At 43.2% G+C, this 18,697-nt stretch overlaps 3 protein-coding genes across 5 annotated transcripts; 2 read left to right on the forward strand and 1 right to left on the reverse strand.

Annotated features, from left to right (window-relative positions):
• Positions 1 to 952: 952 nt before the first annotated feature.
• Positions 953 to 5,526, reverse strand: zbtb25 (zinc finger and BTB domain containing 25). 2 transcript variants are annotated; one of them, XM_074684617.1, is made up of 3 exons: positions 5,435 to 5,526; positions 3,370 to 3,550; positions 953 to 2,978 (listed from the first exon to the last, which is right to left on the reverse strand). In XM_074684617.1, the coding sequence occupies exons 2-3, from the start codon at positions 3,540 to 3,542 to the stop codon at positions 1,763 to 1,765; spliced, it is 1,389 nt and encodes a 462-aa protein (XP_074540718.1). In that variant the 5' UTR covers positions 3,543 to 3,550; positions 5,435 to 5,526; the 3' UTR covers positions 953 to 1,762. The 2 variants fall into 2 exon arrangements, with proteins under 2 accessions (XP_074540718.1, XP_074540719.1); XM_074684618.1 differs by lacking the exon at positions 5,435 to 5,526 and adding an exon at positions 5,127 to 5,424.
• A 1,218-nt stretch (positions 5,527 to 6,744) lies between these two features.
• zbtb1 (zinc finger and BTB domain containing 1) lies at positions 6,745 to 13,940 on the forward strand. The gene is made up of 2 exons (XM_074685282.1): positions 6,745 to 7,131; positions 8,746 to 13,940. The coding sequence occupies exon 2, from the start codon at positions 8,750 to 8,752 to the stop codon at positions 10,793 to 10,795; it is 2,046 nt and encodes a 681-aa protein (XP_074541383.1). The 5' UTR covers positions 6,745 to 7,131; positions 8,746 to 8,749; the 3' UTR covers positions 10,796 to 13,940.
• Positions 13,941 to 15,285: 1,345 nt separating this feature from the next.
• LOC141802112 (complement C1q tumor necrosis factor-related protein 3-like) lies at positions 15,286 to 17,483 on the forward strand. 2 transcript variants are annotated; one of them, XM_074685539.1, is made up of 4 exons: positions 15,286 to 15,369; positions 16,518 to 16,666; positions 16,903 to 17,040; positions 17,172 to 17,483. In XM_074685539.1, exons 2-4 carry the CDS (start codon positions 16,588 to 16,590, stop codon positions 17,441 to 17,443), a joined length of 489 nt encoding a protein of 162 aa, XP_074541640.1. In that variant the 5' UTR covers positions 15,286 to 15,369; positions 16,518 to 16,587; the 3' UTR covers positions 17,444 to 17,483. The 2 variants fall into 2 exon arrangements, with proteins under 2 accessions (XP_074541640.1, XP_074541638.1); XM_074685537.1 differs by lacking the exon at positions 15,286 to 15,369 and adding an exon at positions 15,823 to 15,984.
• The last annotated feature ends 1,214 nt before the right edge of the window (positions 17,484 to 18,697 follow it).

The following is an 18,697-nucleotide window of genomic DNA, read 5'->3' on the forward strand; positions in this document are numbered from 1 at the left end:
CTTCTCTGCCACTCCTCTGAGGGTAAAATGAACTGGATTCTTGGAAAGCTGGTGTTGTTTCTAGAATTGCAAACAAAAACTTTCCAGAAGAGACAAACAATGAAAAAATATCCAGAATTAGTTTCTTTTTCTTTTTTTTTTAAAGAGAAGTTTGGATACTGATCTCATCTTTTGGCCTTTCCCAACTCTTTGTGGCCTTTCTAGATGTTTTATTTTAAAGGAATACCAAACTCTTCTAGAGGATCAGTGGCAATATGGAGACTCCATTTCTCAGAATGTTTGTGACATTGTGGCTTTCAGTTCTTTGCTGACACATGCTGGACAGAGTGTGTTACTGCAGGTGATAACAGGTAAGTATGATATTTCGATTTTTCCCTTTTTGTGTTTTAATGAACTGATCTGTCAAAAGGGGAATTAATAAAAATAAATTCAGAGTTAAAGTTGTTTTTAAAGGCATAGTCAGTTATAAGATGTGAAGTTTTCGCCCCACTTAGTTAATGTATGAGTCCCTTTTAAATAAGATAGCATAAAGATTTTCCTGTTTTTTTTTTTTTTTACTTTTTTTGACTTTTTAATTTATTTTCTGTTTAAAGAATCTCTATTTTTTAACTGGTCATTTTGTCCTGGTTATATTTCTTTCTGGTAATCACACCCAAACATTTTAATGCAAAGTGTGTTTAGGGTTCCCAGAGAATGGTGTAATATTTTAAACATTTTTTCTTTTCAGTAAAATCTTTTTTTTGCATGTCTAAAATATTAAATCAAGAAAATATCAGCTCAAAGAAATATCCAAAAATCTTGTGGTTGATATTTTTGGTTGATATTTTGATCGTTTTAAATAAAGTTATTATCAAAAGTTGATCTGTATGAAACATGTCAGAACTTTACTGTTGTTTGTGTTGCTTTGTGAAGCTTAAATCTCCAGACACCAGAGCTGTGATCTGATTGGTGGAAAAAACATTTATTTACAAAACTTTATTGTTCCATCGATGAAAAACAGACATTATGTACAAAACATGAGACACAAAACTTCCTGTTTGTTTTTTTTTTAGTGAAACACGAAATGAAGACGACATCACGACTGTCAATCAAAACACTCATCGACCAATAACAGAATGACTGCTGGTCATGTGACTGCACAGAACTCAGTGTTTAGACTGAGACTGCTATTTTTTTAACAGTTGTTATCACTGGCTATCAGTGTTCCAGCTGATCAACTTTTCAAAATAAAGTAACTTCCTGTGATTGTGACAGTTCGTTAAGGTTCTTTATAAAAACAGCTGGTGGACTGATTGTTTCTCCTCTTTTCTCAGATTGTCCCAAAGCTCTGATTTACCAACAACACAGACAAACTTGAAAGCATCACGAAGGCACTGCTGCTCTCTTCACTTCCTGTTCCTGTCTCCTACATCCTGTTAAAGGAACAGTGCAACGTTTTGACACAGAGTCCACCTCATGTGTCAGGATGAGGCGTTCACTGTCCGCTGGTGAGCGTGGAAGATCAGGATTCAACTGTTCAGTTTCTGCACAGCCGTTAGCTCATATCACACATACACAGGAAAGAAATGATTGGCGGTAGGTTTGATGATGAGATCTGAAGAGTACAACAACCGCCAGACTGTGATCACATGACTGAACCACACACACGCACACCTGCACAGGTACAGGACTGTCAGACAGCAGCAGAGACACAAATAGAACAACACAAACCTCAGTGTCTCACACAAACAAACTGCCGGCAAGCTCAGTCAAACACCTGACATCACTCGACAGGAACACCCTCCACACTCTCCTGGGAGATCTCTGAGTCCAGGGAGTAGCAGGAGCTGCCGTTGTCCTGAGTGTCCCTGTTGGGTTCCTCAGAGAGCGTTGATACACCAGTCGAGGCCCCACCCCCAGCTACACCTCCTCCCGCAGGCTCTCCGGTGCCTTCACAGAAGTGTGCAGAGGCCTGGAAGAGCTGGCTGCAGAGGCGGTTGTACCGGTGGTAGCGTGATGGTTTGCCGGTGTGGGTGTACATGTGCTCCTGCAGCTGGCTTTTGTGGGAGAAACGCAGGCTGCAAACGGCGCAGGCGATCTTTCTCTTACGAGAGTGCAGGACAGCAGGGGCGGGGCTGCTCCCTCCTACCCCTCCTCCTCCTCGGCTCCTCCTGAGCTCCGCAGCCAGCTGGTTGGCGAGCGCCTGGCTCTGTCTTAACGCCTCCTCAAGACAACCTGCATCCAGCTGCTCCTGGGCCCCTGGAGGCCCCTCCTCAACACCAGCATCTAGCTCACCACTCTGTGACAGCCCCTCCATTAGGCGGGTTGGGTCCAGGGCATGGGTGAAAAGGTGCTCCCTGAGACCCTCAGGAGAGGAGCAGCGCTCACCACAGCGGGGACACAGCAGCACCAGGGGCCGGTCTTTGAACAGGAGGCCCTGACTTGGGCTGCTACCCTGAGCTGGGGACGGAGACCCCGCCCCGTGCCCCTCATGCCCCTCCTCCCCCTCTCCATCCTCACCCTCCTCCTCCTCCAAACGCTCCTGCTTGATGCGTGTCGAGATGTCTGAGTCGTCTCCTGAGGCCACGGAGCAGACATTGCGTAGGCCAGCAGCCTGGTGGTCCGATGCCACCCCTTCCAGTCCTACAGCTAGAGACAGCTGGGAGCTGGACCTCCCTCCCCTTCCAGAGGAGCGTCCATCCTCTGGGGCTCCACGGGATACTGTAGTGGACTTTGCAGCTCCTGGTGTGTCTTTGTTGGCTAGCTGAGAGGAGATCTGGATGCCGTACAGGTTTGACATACGCACTACATCACTGGCGGTGTCTGCTGCGCCCTCTCCTGGTTTCCGGCACAGCTGGTAGGCGTGGAGGAACTTGATGCCGTCCTGCAGCCGGCTCTGATCAACAGGCTGTTTGGGACACATGCCGGTGTACATGATATGCAGCAGGTAGCTGAAGACATCTGGCTGGATGTCTGTGGGCTGGATCTTTATGCACTCACTGCAAACACAAAGACACATGAGACAGTAAGACTTGCATCTTGTTACCCCAATTCAGGACTGTCAAGTGATCTCTACTGACACTACCTGACTCTTTTATTTGTTCTGATTACATGAGGACATTTTTCTAGACCTCATGGGTAGATTGATCTCTGCATGGGCTTTAAACTGGATGAGACAACCAGATTGAACAAAGAAAGCTAATATACAATGAATCATCTGCATAGAGGTTGAACCTCTGACTTAACTTTGACACAGGTTCTTTTTTGTGAGACCCTCAAGTTTGATGACGTGAAACATCTGCCTAGAACTGAATTATGGTGAAACACTCTCTGGCTCACCCTCTGTAGACTATATGAGTGTTTCAGGTGTGTTTGTGTGTGTTACCTGACCTGGACTGGTGGATGAAGATCATCTTAAAATAGTTGGAGAAGGCAGCCAGCACTGCTCGGTGAGCTTTGAAGTAGACGTTCCCGATAGCGACCGTGCAGTCACACAGGAAACCAAATTCTCTCTGGACATTGAGCTGCTGCAGCAGGAAGAGGCTGTGAGAGGACACCTCCATGGCCCCGCCTACAGCGACACAGAGAAACACAGGACAGAAGACAAATCCTTGATCCGTGTCTGACCACAAATCCCCCAGGTAGAACACTTGGGAGGCATCCTAATCAGATGCCAAACTAATGTCTGAAGGTGCTGCAGGTGAACTCCTAAGTCCTGACCCTTCTCCTGAGAAACTCAACACTTTGATGCCTGGATCCCAAGGTACTTGAACCCCTTCAATGTGGGCAAAGACCTACACCTAGACTCCATCTGGACAGGCGAGGTCCACTTTCTTAGCGGCAGAGCTCAATGGCCCTCATCACAACCCCTTCTTACTCAGAGGGAGTCAACTCCAATGCCTGCTGCAGAACTAAGAAGATATGAGATTCTAAAGCCCTGCCCCATGGTTGCAACTTGAGATCCTGGTAACTCTTATTGAGGCTGACATGCCAAGTATGAGTAAACAGTCCTCACTTTTCACAGGGACTGGATCTCTCACATTAACAGCCCAAGAACCCCATTTCCTGCAGTACCCACAACAAAATCCATCCAGGAAAAGGGTTGTATGCCTTCTCCAAGTCCAGAAAGTACATGTAGACTGGATGGGCATTGTTCCATCTGTACTGGAGGTTTGGCAATGGGCCGAGGCCTCTCTGAAATAAACTAATCACTGAAGCCTAAGTATTTTGATGCCTTTGAGCTGGTTTGTGCTCCAGCAACCCAGTGCTGTACACCTGTTGCCTGTCAGCTGATTCTCTCTGATACCCCACAACTATTCCTTTACATATTTCAAAATTAGCATTAGTATGGTTTGGCAACATCAGAGCACAAAGAAGTTGCTGCTAGCTTCTCTTTTTAGAAGTCAGGGAGAATAACCTCATGGTACATTTACCTGGCAGTTGTAAGCCAAGAACTCACCAGAGACAAGAAAGTACCACTATTCCAGCCACAGGTTAGATTTTTAACTCCTTGATCTGCTGTTACAACTGCATTGTTAGCCCTGTGATTGGATGGTTGGTTAAGTGCATTATAGGAGTTGTAGTTTACAGGAAGGAAATTTTAAACTTGTCTTATTTCTTTTACTCTACCAATCAAAAAAAGCATTGAAGGCTCTGCCCCCAAAAAGTTTGTGGTTCTTTGGAAAATACCACCCTAAAGAAGGAAGTTTTCAAGGAGGAGATTAACTACCCAGGAACCAAATTCAGACTCTGGTTCCTGCTATTGAAACCACCTTTAATGTAATCTGAGGTGAAGGTGTGTCATATAGGTGAAATATAACACCTGTGCGCTGATAGTGTTCATCACGCCCCAAGAACTGAGAACACCACTCAGATTCCTATATGCCCCGCCCACCTTTAGTCTGACCTGGGCGCTGACACCTAAACAGGTGAGCTACAGGTCAGATTTCTGATCCCACCGAAGGTCACCTGAGCCCGCCTCCCCTGCTTACACACACCTACACATCATGCACTCATATACAACCTTCAATCTCTGTCTCTCTCTCTCTCTCTCTCTCTGTCTCACTCACACACACTTACACTCACACACACACACACACACACACACACACACACACACACACACACACACACACACACACACAGACCGTGGTTTTGGTGATGGGGGTGTCTGTCTGGAGCTGATGACTAACGTTTCTGACCGGAAACCGACCAAACAACAAACCAGCTCTGCGCGTGCACGCCGTGTCGCGCCCGTGCGGCTGCAGCCTCCTCCATCCTCTGTCTCATTCAGATGCACAAACACGCACGTCCTCATTCACCTGCGTACAAACAGGCGCGAGCGCTCGTCCGGTCTCCCCGCGCACACGCGCTCTTTCTCTGGGATTGTGAGTGTCTGCGTGTGTCTACGCTGTGCACGCGCGCCATGCCCGGCGGCCGTTAATCGGTGTCTTACCGCATAAAGGAGCAGATTGTCTTCAGGATGAGGAGCCGATTTGTTGCTGCAGATGATCTCGCATGCCGCGCCACGTCTCGCGAGAGGAAAGGTCAAAGGGGCTTGTCACGTGATCTAACTGTGCCTGCACCAACATGTTATAACTGATTGATTATTGATCAATAACTGACAGACTCATCGATTAAACATCAAGTTAAACGACCACAGTCGTGTGCTGACAAAGATCTTCTATTTCAGGGGAAAAAATGGAATACAGATTAACTGCTATGATTGAATAATTGAAATAATGTAATACATAATATTATTTTTTAATAAAAGTAGTAATGCTAAAAGCTCCTGCCAACTTTGCATTTGAAATAATTAAATTATATAGAAAATTTTGAAATGTGAGGGAAGCTTCCAGACATTTCTCTGGTAGTAATGTTTCAATGTTGTGTTTTATTTTACTTGTAAGTATTTTTTATTGTACAGTTGTCTCTATCATCTTTACTTCATAACTAAATGTCATTTGCTTTGCCTCCACAGATTTACTTGATAAAAAATTATAATCAGAAAAAAGGTTAACTCATAAACACAATTATTTCAAGATATGATAGTTTTACCAATATTAATACACTTACTTATCTGTTAAAATAAACGGTTAAAACAACAAAACCTAAAAATAAATGTTGAAGGAATAGGAAAAAATAAAAATTGGTCGCTATAAATTAGTAACAATTTACTTTTTGTCTGATTTGTATCTTTTTTGTTTGGTGCTGGAAATATCATATATTATACAGTATATTTTGTCTGTCTGTGTCAGTCTTGTTAAAAAGCTTCAAGCCAGACGCGTATTTTTCACAAGAATATTTCATACGTTATTCTTTTTTTCTAACCTACCGTTTTTAAATGCAAGGTTTTACAAAGGCAAAGTTGTGGTACTGGAGTGAGACATCTTTTTTTATTTTATCAGATCTCTGATTGAAGTCTCCTGAAAACATCTGTGGTCCATAGACTGTAGCTGTGATCACACAAATTCAATTCGGAGTGAGAGCTCTTCACTAATCCCTGTCTTTGGTTGCTCCTTGCAACATACGTCCCCGACTCACCCTGTCAAATAAATACATCAGATACAACGTGACATGTCCTGTTAGGAACTCCAAAATAAAAGTCATGCAGGAATAAAGTTTTGCATTTTATTATACAAGCACACATTTCGAGCTATCTGCTTACATATTTTGATCAATTTATCTTTTTAGTATACACAGAAATAACAAAACACCAGGGCATTAGGTTGAAAAATAAACGTAGCTCAAGCTTTTGCAGAAAGCACACAGCTGACTCAATATTGTAAGTTGCATGATTTGGAAAAGGGGCAAAACAACTTCACATCTTCTTTATAAATGTAGGTATTCAGTGCCAACATTAACTGTGATGGAAACATTCCCACAGGTCACATTTACTTTGAAATCCACCATCATAACAGGAAGTCTTTCCTGTTACCCTCGCCGTTAGATGTAGTTTGACGGCGCGGCAGTCTGTGCGGAAGTTCTTTCATCCTGCAGGCGGAGGAGAAGAAGAAGAGGAGGCTGCTCCTTCGTCTCAACTTTCCGCCTGAACATAACAAACCACCGCGGAGGAAACTTCCACACCCCCCGGGAGCTCCTGTCACCCTCCACCGCCAGCAGCACTTTCTCTGCCGGCCTCCGGGATCCACGGTGAGTGCTCAGGATTCTGCCCGGCCCTGGGAGCCGCCTGGTCGGGAGAGCTGACAGGAATCCCCGCGGCCTGCTGCTGTCGATGCTAGCTGAATGCGGGTGGCAGTGCGGGGGTGGCGGGACTGTGCGGGAGAGATCACTGTAAACGTTATGTTGGCTGCATTCGCAACCACTACATCCGCTTTGGATTTTCACAATAACAACCTTGTCGTTATATTGCCTCCAGAAATGCATTTCAAACACACTAATGCCTTACTGTATGTTATGTTAAAGCAGATCTGAATCAAATTGAAGTTGTGCTGTGTGAAATAATTGATTAGACTTTTAATCACATTCGTTTCCCAGCCTGTTGAGTTTTATCTTCTTTTATTTTGAAGCGACAATTTCCGGTCTTATTAATGCTAACTGATGTGAGCTTCAACAGCTAACCTGAAGAACAGTCATCTCCATTTTAGCTTCTCGATGCGTGCGGCCTCTCCCTTTTTTCCAGTCCCAATACAGCCCCCTCCTCACCGTTAACACCCGCAGCTTCCCACGGCTCCGTGTCGGTTCTTTCAGAGCCAGTTTTGTGTTATTTACAGCCCATGAATGCGTGACTGTCCCCCCGCATGCCTGCTGGCTCTGCGGGGGCAGGCGATGAGCCGAAGTGTACTGTTGCTCAGTTACTGTACAACTCTTCACTGTGACGGGAAAAACTTCATAATTTAACATTACTAACAGAATGCAGTAAATTACAAACTTCGTGAGACACTTTAAACTTCAAACTAGCCACAAGATTGGGGTTTCTGACTCTGTTAGACTGGTAAATAAACTTTAACCTGTTCTTGTTTTTTATTTTTCCGTGTACCTGTTTGTCTCTGTTATTAACACACTAAATAAACACCAGGTGTAATGTTAGGCGGGTGACATATTTCATCTCATAAGCCATTTTTTACAAGAAGTTAGATTACAAAAATCTTAAGTTTCAAGTTGAAGTTGTTTATTTTAAAGTCTCCACCAAGATGGATGATTTGACAGATATTTGGGTATATTAATCTTTACAGGCTCCAACAACACAAACTTGGCCCTAAGTTTACCTAAGTGGTATTCTTAGTATTATAGTATTTCAAAGACATTTTTGCCTTTATTGAAAACAGCAGGTTAAGGGGAAGAAATGGGAAATTTTGAAAAAGAGGTCATGAGATTACAGAATATTTTGTCAGGACCAGTAATTGATCCTGCAACTCAAACACAGGCGACTTTAGCTACTGTACTCGAGCTGCCTGAGTATTTATTGTGGACTTCAGCATGACCTGTTATTGACCAGTATGACCTACCTCAGTGTTCACACTTTCATGCTCTGTTATTTTATGACCGTTACGATTTGAAAACTGTGAGTCCAGCATGAAGAAGTTGGAACTGGGACTGAATGACTGAAGTCAGATCTCCGAGTTATTCATATCAAATCTGGATGAGTCATTGCAGGAATGAGAGCTGCTTCTGTCTCTGAACACAACCAGCCAAACATTATGAAATACTCTACAAGGCAATAAAAGCTGACCACAGAGAAACCTCACAGCAGAAAGAATGCAGCCGTTTAATTTCTCCCTTCATTTCTTCTTCTGTTCTCTGCAGGGCGATGGCGAGGCCAAGCCACAGCGATCATGTCCTCCAGCAGCTCAACAACCAGAGAGAGTGGGGCTTCCTGTGTGACTGCCTCATCGCCATCGGGGACATCTACTTCAGGGCGCACAAAGCTGTCCTGGCGGCCTGCAGCTCCTACTTTAGGATGATGTTCATCCGGGACCAGCAGGGGGCAGGGCGTCTGGACCTCAGCAACATGCAGATCAGCGCAGAATGCTTCGACCTCATCCTGCAGCTCATGTATCTAGGACGCATCGTTGTAGGGAGCTATGAGTTTGAGGAGCTGAAGGCCTCCATGGCGTATCTGCAGATGTACTACATCCCTGACTCGCTGGAGGATCTCAGGGACATCAGGAGCTCAAACCTCACTCCGTCCTCCTCAGCCTCCTCCTCTTCATCCAGCTCCTCAGCTGGTCCAGCAAGTGGGAAAATGATGTTTGGAGTCCGTATGTATGAGAAGCAGAGACCTGCTGCACCTGAAGTCGAGCGTTTACCAAAAGCTGTTAGCAGCACGGCGGTACGACCAGCTGTTCCTGTGACCGTCAGCAGACCGGTGGTGGCAGAGGAAGTGGTCAACACTCCTCTAATGGTGGCACCACCGGCGGGTGAAGGAGCAGGCGAGCAGCCGTGTGATTTAAGGAAAAGGTCCAACACCAGAGGCTCAGCACTAAAAGACCGTCCCAGATTTGGCCGAACATACACCTGTGATGACTGTGGTTTTGTTTTCAGCTGCGAGAAGCTTCTGATTGAACACATCCTGACCTGTACCAACCGAAAAGCTTTTCACCAGCCCAGAGGAAACATGGAGGGCGATAACGACTCAAGTAAAGCAGAGAGCTCCACCTCAGAGAGCACAGACGAACATAGAGTGATCTGTAAGGGTGAGGATGACTGGCCGGGGGTCAAGGGGGACTCTGATCTCAGTTTACGGTCGGTTGCTGCCGGGACAGATGGTGAGCCTGGCTCAACCCGGAGCGTCTCCATCAAGACGGAACCTGAAGAGACCGTATTCCCTGAGATCGAAATGGTACGGGTAGGAGATTACACCTCCAGAGACTGCAGCGCACATTTCAGTAAAGATTTACGCAGAGAGAAAAATGGGTCTGAGCGTGAACCGGAGCCCAGCGTCTCTGGTTTGGATAACAGCAGTGAGCCTTTTGAGGGACAAATGTCCAGCAGTGAGGATACGGTAATCCCAGCAAAGCTTCGGAAGGTCAAAGAGGAGAAGCAGGACACAGACTCCACACCTTGTGAACTCTGTGGGGATCTGTTAACTGAGGAGGAGAAGTCAGCTCACTACCTGTCCAACCACATGGGTCATATATGTGCCTGTGGGAGATGTGGTCAGGTGCTGATCAAAGGCCGTCAGCTGCAGGAGCACGCAGAGCGCTGCGGAGAATCCCAAGGTAGGGAATCGGACTCCAACGGTGAGGACGAGGTGTCCCTGCTGGAGGAGGCTCAGGGGATGGACGAGGGTCTGCTGGACTCAGCCGACCTGGCCTGCTCTCACTGTGGTCTGTTGTTTCAGAACGAGAGTCTGGCACTGGAGCACGCCTTGTCCTGCCATGACCAGGAGCTGTTTCGCCCGGTGCTGCTGGAGGAAGGCACTGAACCGGATCACCGCCGGAAACACTTCTGCAGCATCTGCGGCAAAGGCTTCTACCAACGCTGCCACCTGCGGGAGCACTACACCGTCCACACCAAGGAGAAGCAGTTCACATGCCAGACCTGCGGGAAGCAGTTCCTGCGGGAGCGCCAGCTCAGGCTGCACACCGACATGCACAAAGGCATGGCACGCTACGTGTGCCCCGTGTGCGACCAGGGAACCTTCCTGAAGCACGACCATGTCAGACACATGATTTCCCACCTGTCGGCCGGGGAGACCATCTGCCAGGTGTGTTTCCAGATCTTTCCAGGTGGGGAACAGCTGGAAAAACACATGGATGTTCACCTGTACATTTGCGGTGTTTGCGGAGAGAAGTTCCGCCTTCGTAAAGACATGAGGAGCCATTATAACTCCAAGCACACCAAGAGACTATAGGAGCGATCCAAACCGTCCTCTGCATTTATACGAGTTTGTTACTTAAGCCATAAATGTGAGAACAAATGTATGCACTTAAACACCAAAAATGACTTTTTAATCTGCACTTTTTGAGTATATGCATAACCTAAAGAAGCCTTCACACTGCGAGCAACACAGCTGATAGCTCTGTTGTTAGTCTAACGCGTGACAATCTGCAGCTTTAGATTGTCTCAACTTTGGCAAAGAGACAAAAAGCAGAAATAATCAGGATTCAGGAGAGGTTTGCAAAACCTTCTGAAGATCTGCTGATGTTTCATCGAAGATGGCAGGGAATTCACAGTTTATAGTCAACTTTACGAACCATCCACAACCACAGTGTGACGCTGACCCTTGCTGAAGCTAACCAGCTAAAGAGCTTATACCAGAGGTTTTTTATTTTGAATATTTATGAGGCTGAGATTTTGTAAATAGAATTTCATGATACAAGATGTTGAGGGAATCCTAAATGCGGCACTTGGCCTGGTACATGTCCCAACCAGTCAGAGAAACCCCAACAGAGAAAACTTACACTGAGATTAAAGGAATAAGGAGTTGGAGCCATTCAGAAAATAGTTCAAACTAGCATTGTGTCTTGAAACTAACCTGTTGCAACAAATAGTTTTTGCACTAGAATGTACCTCAATCAAGATGTTGGATTACCATACTTTGAGACTTCTTAAGCCTCTTGTTCGTCTGCAATTGTTTGATTTGCAATCATGTTGCTCTCAGTGTGAACGCACATAACAACGGACTGCGAACTCTGAGAGAAGCCAAAACTGGCCTGTCCCTGGAGTGATAACAGAAAATCACTTCAAGCCAAGAGTAGGACTTGCTCAGTCCAGTTTCTCCTTGGAGTGAGCCGTCTGTTGGGCTGTCCGTCAGCATTTCAGAAAGCTGGGGCGCCTCAGGCTTTGAGTCAGCTTTTATATATTTCCCAGAATACTAAAGTCTGAAGACGAAACACGTTCGGTTTGTCGTGTTCTAGGAAGTGAGCACAGTCAGTGGAGTTTGATAGCACACGGAATCTTTCCTTACGTTCAGCTTTGTTATCTTTACGACCCTGGTCACGCCGAACGACAATGTAAAGCCTGGTGATCAGACAACAAGTGACAAACCTAACATACGTCCATATATACCCTCGTGCTTAGATCTGGCCAGTTGTATTCTGATCACTAAACACAACACGTTGATGAAGGTCTGAACAGGGTCGTTGTTTCTCGCTGTCCAATCTGCTCTGTGATTTGTGCCTTTACTGTGACAGCGCTGTATCTTCTGTCTATCTTTTCTGTCTTCTTCACAGTGATGCATGCTGGGTAATGGATGGGTACAAGTGTCTCTCTTCACAGGACTCTTGTTACGAAGTCAAACATTAGATAATGAGAGCAGAACAACACAACACTAGAAGTGGTCAGATCGTTAGAACCAGCACAGCCCCGATGTGCCGCATTGGACCGTTTCAGACTTTGAGTGGATCAGAAAAACCACAATGGAGCATGTTGCCTTCTTCATTTCATAGCAGTTCAGCCAATGGGAGGCAAGAATATTCTTACCTGAACTCTAGCCATGCATCTGGGCCTATAATAAAACACCAAATGCGCAATTTTATGCAGATCATCAGACCAGAGAAACAAGCCGTTGGTTTTGGAACTTTCTACAACGTCTTGAAAGTTTCTCTGAAGTGTTTGTTTGCTGTTAAGGACTTTCAACAACCTCATCCCATATCTTTAGAGCCAGCCACTGCTTTTCTCAACAAGACCAGTGAAGACTGAATGCCTAATTCACAGTGACCAAACCAGCTGAAAACAGTTTTAATACTGCAAAACTGGAAATCAAGTGTTGTATCTTATTTTTAGTACAGAATGTCTAAAAATATAAAACTTACTTGGAATTCAGTCTTTGCAGTTGAAACAGTAGAAACAAGTACAGAACCAACTCTGACAAACAACCATTTCAGAATTTTCTGAATCTGGTTTAAGTTTAATCTGCATTGGTTGTTTCAGAAATAAAATGATAATTAAAGCTATTTTAAAGCTATACCAGTTGAGAAACCATGTAAAGAGCCCTAAGTCCAAACCTATTTCAGATGTCACCGAGGCAATTTAAACTACACTAAAAGCTTTTAATCAAGTTCAAACCAAAGTAATAATCTAGAACCAACCTGGTCCTGGTCTTAAATTTCTGTTCCAGGTTTTGACATGAAACTGTCACCTCCCCTTCCATCAGATAGTTTGACAATCAGATAATGATGTTTCAGTTTCAACTTTCATTAATGGCTTTACAACAAGAGCTTAACAAATATGCGACCTGCAGAGAGACTATCTGAAGACTGAACTCATGAGGCCAAACGGTTCGATTTTTACACATGGATTTTAAAAATTCAGAATTTTTCCTCAGAATTCCTATTGAGGTTAAAGTTTTGAGTTTCATCTCAAAATTAGGCATTTAGACATCAGAACTCCGAGGGGGAGAGTTAAAAAGTCTGATCTTTTTTCACAGACGTTTTGATCTGCATATTCTGAGATAAAATTCAGAGTTCTTACTTTTTTGTGGAATTTGGCCTTTGGAGTTATTCAATGAAAAACAAAGAGAATAAAAAGTAAAATTCTGAGTAAAAATGGGTTAAAAGTTTGACTTTTCCAAGAATCCTGAAATTATAAAAGACATTTTTGATTTTATCTAATTTAGGAGGAAAAATTGAAGAAAAATCTTTCCTTTTACCTCAGAATTCTGAAGTTAAAGTCAGAACCTCGACTGTTTTTCTCTGAATTAAGCCTTTGAGTTATTTGGTTCAAACCAAATAACATATATTGGTTTTTATTAAAACTATTTTTAAGAGTAAAAACATGGACAATTATAAAACACAAACATTCAAAAGATAACATCAAAAACATAATTGTCAGTGAAGATTTGTCATCTGCAACTTTATATTTGAAGGCCACATGTTTGGGTGATGATTTCAACATTTGTTTCTGATTGGTCCATTTGTGTTTCTTCTTCATGTGTTCTGCTGCTTTCTGCTGCTCTGAAGCTTTTTCTCTCTGTGAAGTTTAAAAATGTTGCTCTGATCTCTGAGGAAACACTCGCCTTTCTTTAGCACTCAATAAAAACCAAGTGAATTCTGTTTGTCGAGAAACGCCTTGCTGTGTTCTTTCACTCAGAAAAAAAACTGTTAAAATTTAAGAGCTTTGTAGTTAATGTCCTGCATAGAAAACACCTCGGCTTTAAAACTTCCAAAGTTCAATTATAATACTTTAATTCGGTGATTGTTCAAGTGTACATGTAACATCATACAAAGAAAAATAGTTTGAATTTACTGACATAAGACAGAAAATCCTGGTCCTTGTATGGTCAAAAGATCAAAAAATGTGTGTAAAAACTATAATGCACATTATTAATCTATGACACTGTTAATTTTGACATGAAATGTATTTTTAATATGAGTATCAAATTGATTGATTTTACAATATTAAAGTTCACAGTATAGTATAATTCTTAGTTTGCCCACTTGGAAGAGCTGTGGGGCGAACCTTAAAGATGGTTCCACAAATGAAACACAAAGGGGTCATAGGGCCACAAGAAAATACAATTTTTGAGGTGTGACCAGTAAAAACAAAAATTTCTATCACAAAAAGAAAGGAAATCTGTTTCACAGTGGCTCAATCAGGCCATTTTTTCAGGCTAAATTGAGAAACCTATAGCTCTCTGTTGCTTCAATCATGTGCCACCTGCTTTGTACGCAGCTAAAAATAAAATTCAATCAAACAGAGAGAAGTGTTCAGGTGTTAGGAGGGGGATCGGGATTAAAAACAGGTCAAATCAACCAGAAACACCCTGATCAGCGGAACCTGTACATGATTTATTCTGATGAATAACATTCATTTTTTTTTATATAAAGGAAATGGAATGTGAGTTTCTCCTCATCAAAATGGACATGACATCACATGACAGGAAGAAAAGTGTTAAAGACACTAAAATCTGCAGAGAACTCTCCAAACGGTGACTCTAAGGGAATATGTGAAAGGTTTGAGGATTTAATCTCCCCATGTTAACAGATTAAACTCACAGCTCAGATTGACAGCTGATGGTTTCCTGAATAATTATTTATGTTTCCTTCCTCATTTTCTCAAAACAGCATGCAGCAGTAAAGATACTGTAAAAAGTACGTTTTTTTTTTTTTTTTTAATTTAAAAAAAGTTTTTATTCAGTAACACAGGTGACATAATACAAAAAAACAAAAACACAAAAAAATCTTTAAAAAGTTGAAATAATTTAACAGTATTATCAAGTAATTCCACAAAAAAATCACAATTGGGGAAATCTGTCACACACACCTGTTATCAGGTTTTATTTTGAAGGGTCACTCGTCGTGAAAACGAGCCCCTCTGTCCCGGACCCGGATTGCTCCGGCTCCTGTCCCCGCTCCCCGGCTCGGTGTGTGGGTAAGTTTGACGGATCCTCCGCGGTGACAGCTGGGGGCTCAGCGGAGGTCGACGCCGGGGACTCGGAGGAGACTCGGGTGATGAGGGCGATGGGACCGGGACCAGGTTTATCAGGTTCACTAAAGTCTGTGTGAATAGGGATTTTAACTTCACTATCACAGCCGCTTTGAGTCCTTTGATCACCTGGTGGTCTGCCAGTTCTCCCACGGGTCGGTCCGGGTTCTGATGTGGGTGTCCAAATGAGACTGTAGTACAAGACCAGGACCACTGAGGCCAGAGACACAGACATGATGTAGATCAGCACTGTTACCAGTCTCACCCACTTCTTGTTGGATTTGGCCACCAACCTCGCTTTCCGGTCCCCGGTATAGGTGACTGTTCTCCCGCGCTCTCCCGAGTCCCATGTCGGAGTCCAGCTCGAGAGGGGTCCGGTCCAGGTCCGGGGGTCCCGCATGCTCCTGCAGCCGGGTCTTCAGCCTCCCGGTCCCTGCGTCACCCTGTCTCCTTTCCCACAGCTGGACTCCAGACGTTTGTCTCGACTGACCCGGGTCAAGGCAATGTAGGTTAACACGGACCGAAAACGCTACAGGTTGAACCTTCAAAATAAAAGTCCAAAGATTAAAACGGAAGTGGTTTTTCGGACGAATTCAGCTCTACTGAAGTAAAAGCACCAAAAATGGGAATATTTGGTTCAAGTCAAAGGTCTGCACTGAAAACTTACAACAGCAGGTACACAAAAATAGGTTAATTTGATAAACTTCAATCGCTGAAGTAGAATATATATTTCACTATTTGAAAGACAGTAAAGAAGAGATGATGAAAGGAAAGAAACTATAAAAGGTAAGAAAGAATAAAAGGACACATTGAAACAAAGAGAGATAAATACAGAAGGAACACAGCTTAGAAAGGAAAAAACAAACAGAAAAACAGGTTTCTTAAGTTCCAGTTTCATCTTATTTTAGTCCTTGTTTGGATTTTTTTCTCTTAGTTGTTGTCCTAGTTCAGACCTTTATTGCTTATTTGTAGTCCTGCTTGGTCTCAAGGTCAATGATTTGTTTTATTTGGACAGAAAAACAACTCTTTGAACAAACAAAGACTGTGGGCAAAGTATAAAGTCCAATAACCATCACTTCAGGTGGTCAAACAGAGGTTTTTTCTGTCCAGCGGTCACTTGACAGCTCTACGCGTCCTGCCATCAGTCCTCTCGTTGAGATAATGTGTCGTCTGTTTCTGCTCCTGTTGGCCGTTTGTGGTGTGGTCAGGACTCAGGTGATCACCTTCCTGGATCAAGAAGTTCCAACTACTAATCCTGAGAAACAAGATGAGGTAACAATGAAGGAGCGAGAGATGAGTCTGCTGCGTCAGCTGGAGGCCAGACTGGAGAAACTGGAGAGAGACAGTGAGGCCAAAGGTCAGTCTACCTTTTACCTACATCTATAACATTCTCCTGTCGAGTCTTTCCTATGAGCTTAGTTTGAATCTGGAAAATTGATTTCATCAACTCTCCTCATCCCTCCTCAATGCTCTCTTCGTTCTTGATCACTGATGTGATTACTGTGGGTTACATAAAAAAAAAAAAAAACAACTCATCAGCACTTTGAGGCTGGACTGTCTCATCTAGTCACCTTCTCTTGTGTCCCCCTACAGGTAGGTCACAGGTGGCGTTCTCAGCCTCCCTGGTTACTGTTGAACAATGGACCCATCATGGCCCCTTTGACACCCCAACCACTCTTAAGTTCAAGAAGGTGACGACTAACGTTGGCAACGCGTACGATCCGAGCACAGGTACAACTCACCTGTTAAGGTTTATGTTATTTTTTCAGTTTAAGGTTTTCTTTTCAGTCCTTTTTATCTTAAGCGTATTCATCAATTCACATACTAATATGCAGCTGTTCATCCCTGTTCTTTAAATGCAGGCATCTTCACAGCCCCTGTGAAAGGAATCTATTACATACGGTTCACAGGTTGTGTCGGAAACTCAGGGGACCTGAATGCAGCACTGATGAAGAACAATGAGAACATGTTCGCCATCTACGACACGAGGGGCACACACGGCTCTGGATCTAATGGCATGCCACTGATTCTGGAGGAGGGCGACCAGCTCTCCATCACAATGTGGCCCGGAAACACCATCTTTGATCAGACCCGACTCAGCACCTTCAGCGGCTTCCTCCTCAACTCCATGTAGGTGCAGACGCCCTACAGGTCACAGACAGAACAACAGTGTCCTCCACCAAAAATTCAGAGTCAAAGCTTTCAATCCAAATGAAGTTATTGAACTTTTCTGACATGTTTATCAATAAAACTGTCTGAACTGTGACATCTTTAACCAAAAATATGATGAGTCATTTCTTTGAGACTTGCACCAGAAGACCAGTTTGGGTTTGAGTATCTTTCTTTGTCATCTGATGTCGCTTCTTGAAACTCATCATAGAAGCTGTTTAAATAGACAAAGAAGATTTTTTTTTACCACTAACACAAACATAAATATTAAGATCAACAATGTAGAGTTTAAAAAGTAACTGAAATATGTTTAAAATATTGTTATTATTAGCAGTTGCTCTAAAAGCTTTGGATCAGATATCCCTTTATTTACAGCTACATAAAGTCAGCCTTATGGCTACAGATACACAGGAGAGTTGTTGAATATATTGTAACTGAAAAGAAGATTTTGTGTCAAAATTTAAGAATAAAAGGAAGTAAAACAAGAAAAAAGCACCAATCAGAAATCAGTTTCATCATAATGTGGACAAGTAAACAAACAGAAACAACCAGTCAGGGTGATCACACGTGATTTTATTGAGTGACATCATCGATAAATCCCATAATTGAGCTCTGACTCTAACAAATTTATTATTTTTTCTGGTACTAATATTCTTTCTTCGTTTTCAGAATGAAAAAAAAGAGGGGGAAAAAATCTTCTATTTTTCCAAATGTTTGATTTGTCCATTAAATTACACGTTAACTGCATATGCCTGAGCAGTCAACATAAAACAGCATGAGCCTCATGTCAAAATGAATCAAAACTAGGAGTGCAGATGGCCTGGTGGTTTAGGTTGTGCTCTTTGAAGTTCATTCTTACGCCCGGGTTTGAATCTAATCTGTGCCCTTTTTTCTGTTTGTCACTGCCCACTAACTCCCTGTTTTGTTCTAACTACAGTCCAATCCTATCCAATAAAAGGCATAAAAAGCCCAAAATTTAACTTTTAAAAAAGGAATGAAACTGTTATTTTCTCATTTTATTTTGTTTTATTTTTTGTTATTTCAGATTATTTCCTTTTGTGCTTTGCAAATCATAAAAACAAAATCACCTATTTTATGTTTGTGTTGGAAATATACTTGGTGTTACATGTTGTCAATGGTTAAGCATAAGTTACTGCTTATTTGAATTATGATTTTTTGAAATATTATACTATTACTTAGATTTTACTCCCGATGATGT

Source organism: Halichoeres trimaculatus, unplaced genomic scaffold (genome assembly GCF_033239565.1).
Source record: "Halichoeres trimaculatus isolate MK-OKI-2021-1 unplaced genomic scaffold, fHalTri1.1 fHalTri1_scaffold_13, whole genome shotgun sequence".
In the NCBI taxonomy this organism is placed as follows: Eukaryota; Metazoa; Chordata; class Actinopteri; order Labriformes; family Labridae; genus Halichoeres; species Halichoeres trimaculatus.

Bases quoted from the DNA above. Each gene is read 5' to 3' on its own strand.
- zbtb25 (XM_074684617.1), bottom strand. From the start codon at position 3,542: ATGGAGGTGTCCTCTCACAGCCTCTTCCTGCTGCAGCAGCTCAATGTC. The intron at 2,979-3,369 runs GTCAGGTAACAC...TTGTGTTTGCAG, and splicing joins ATCTTCATCCACCAGTCCAG to TGAGTGCATAAAGATCCAGC.
- zbtb1 (XM_074685282.1), top strand. From the start codon at position 8,750: ATGGCGAGGCCAAGCCACAGCGATCATGTCCTCCAGCAGCTCAACAAC.
- LOC141802112 (XM_074685537.1), top strand. From the start codon at position 15,932: ATGGGAATATTTGGTTCAAGTCAAAGGTCTGCACTGAAAACTTACAAC. The intron at 15,985-16,517 runs GTACACAAAAAT...TGGTGTGGTCAG, and splicing joins CTGAAAACTTACAACAGCAG to GACTCAGGTGATCACCTTCC. The intron at 17,041-17,171 runs GTACAACTCACC...CTTTAAATGCAG, and splicing joins CGCGTACGATCCGAGCACAG to GCATCTTCACAGCCCCTGTG.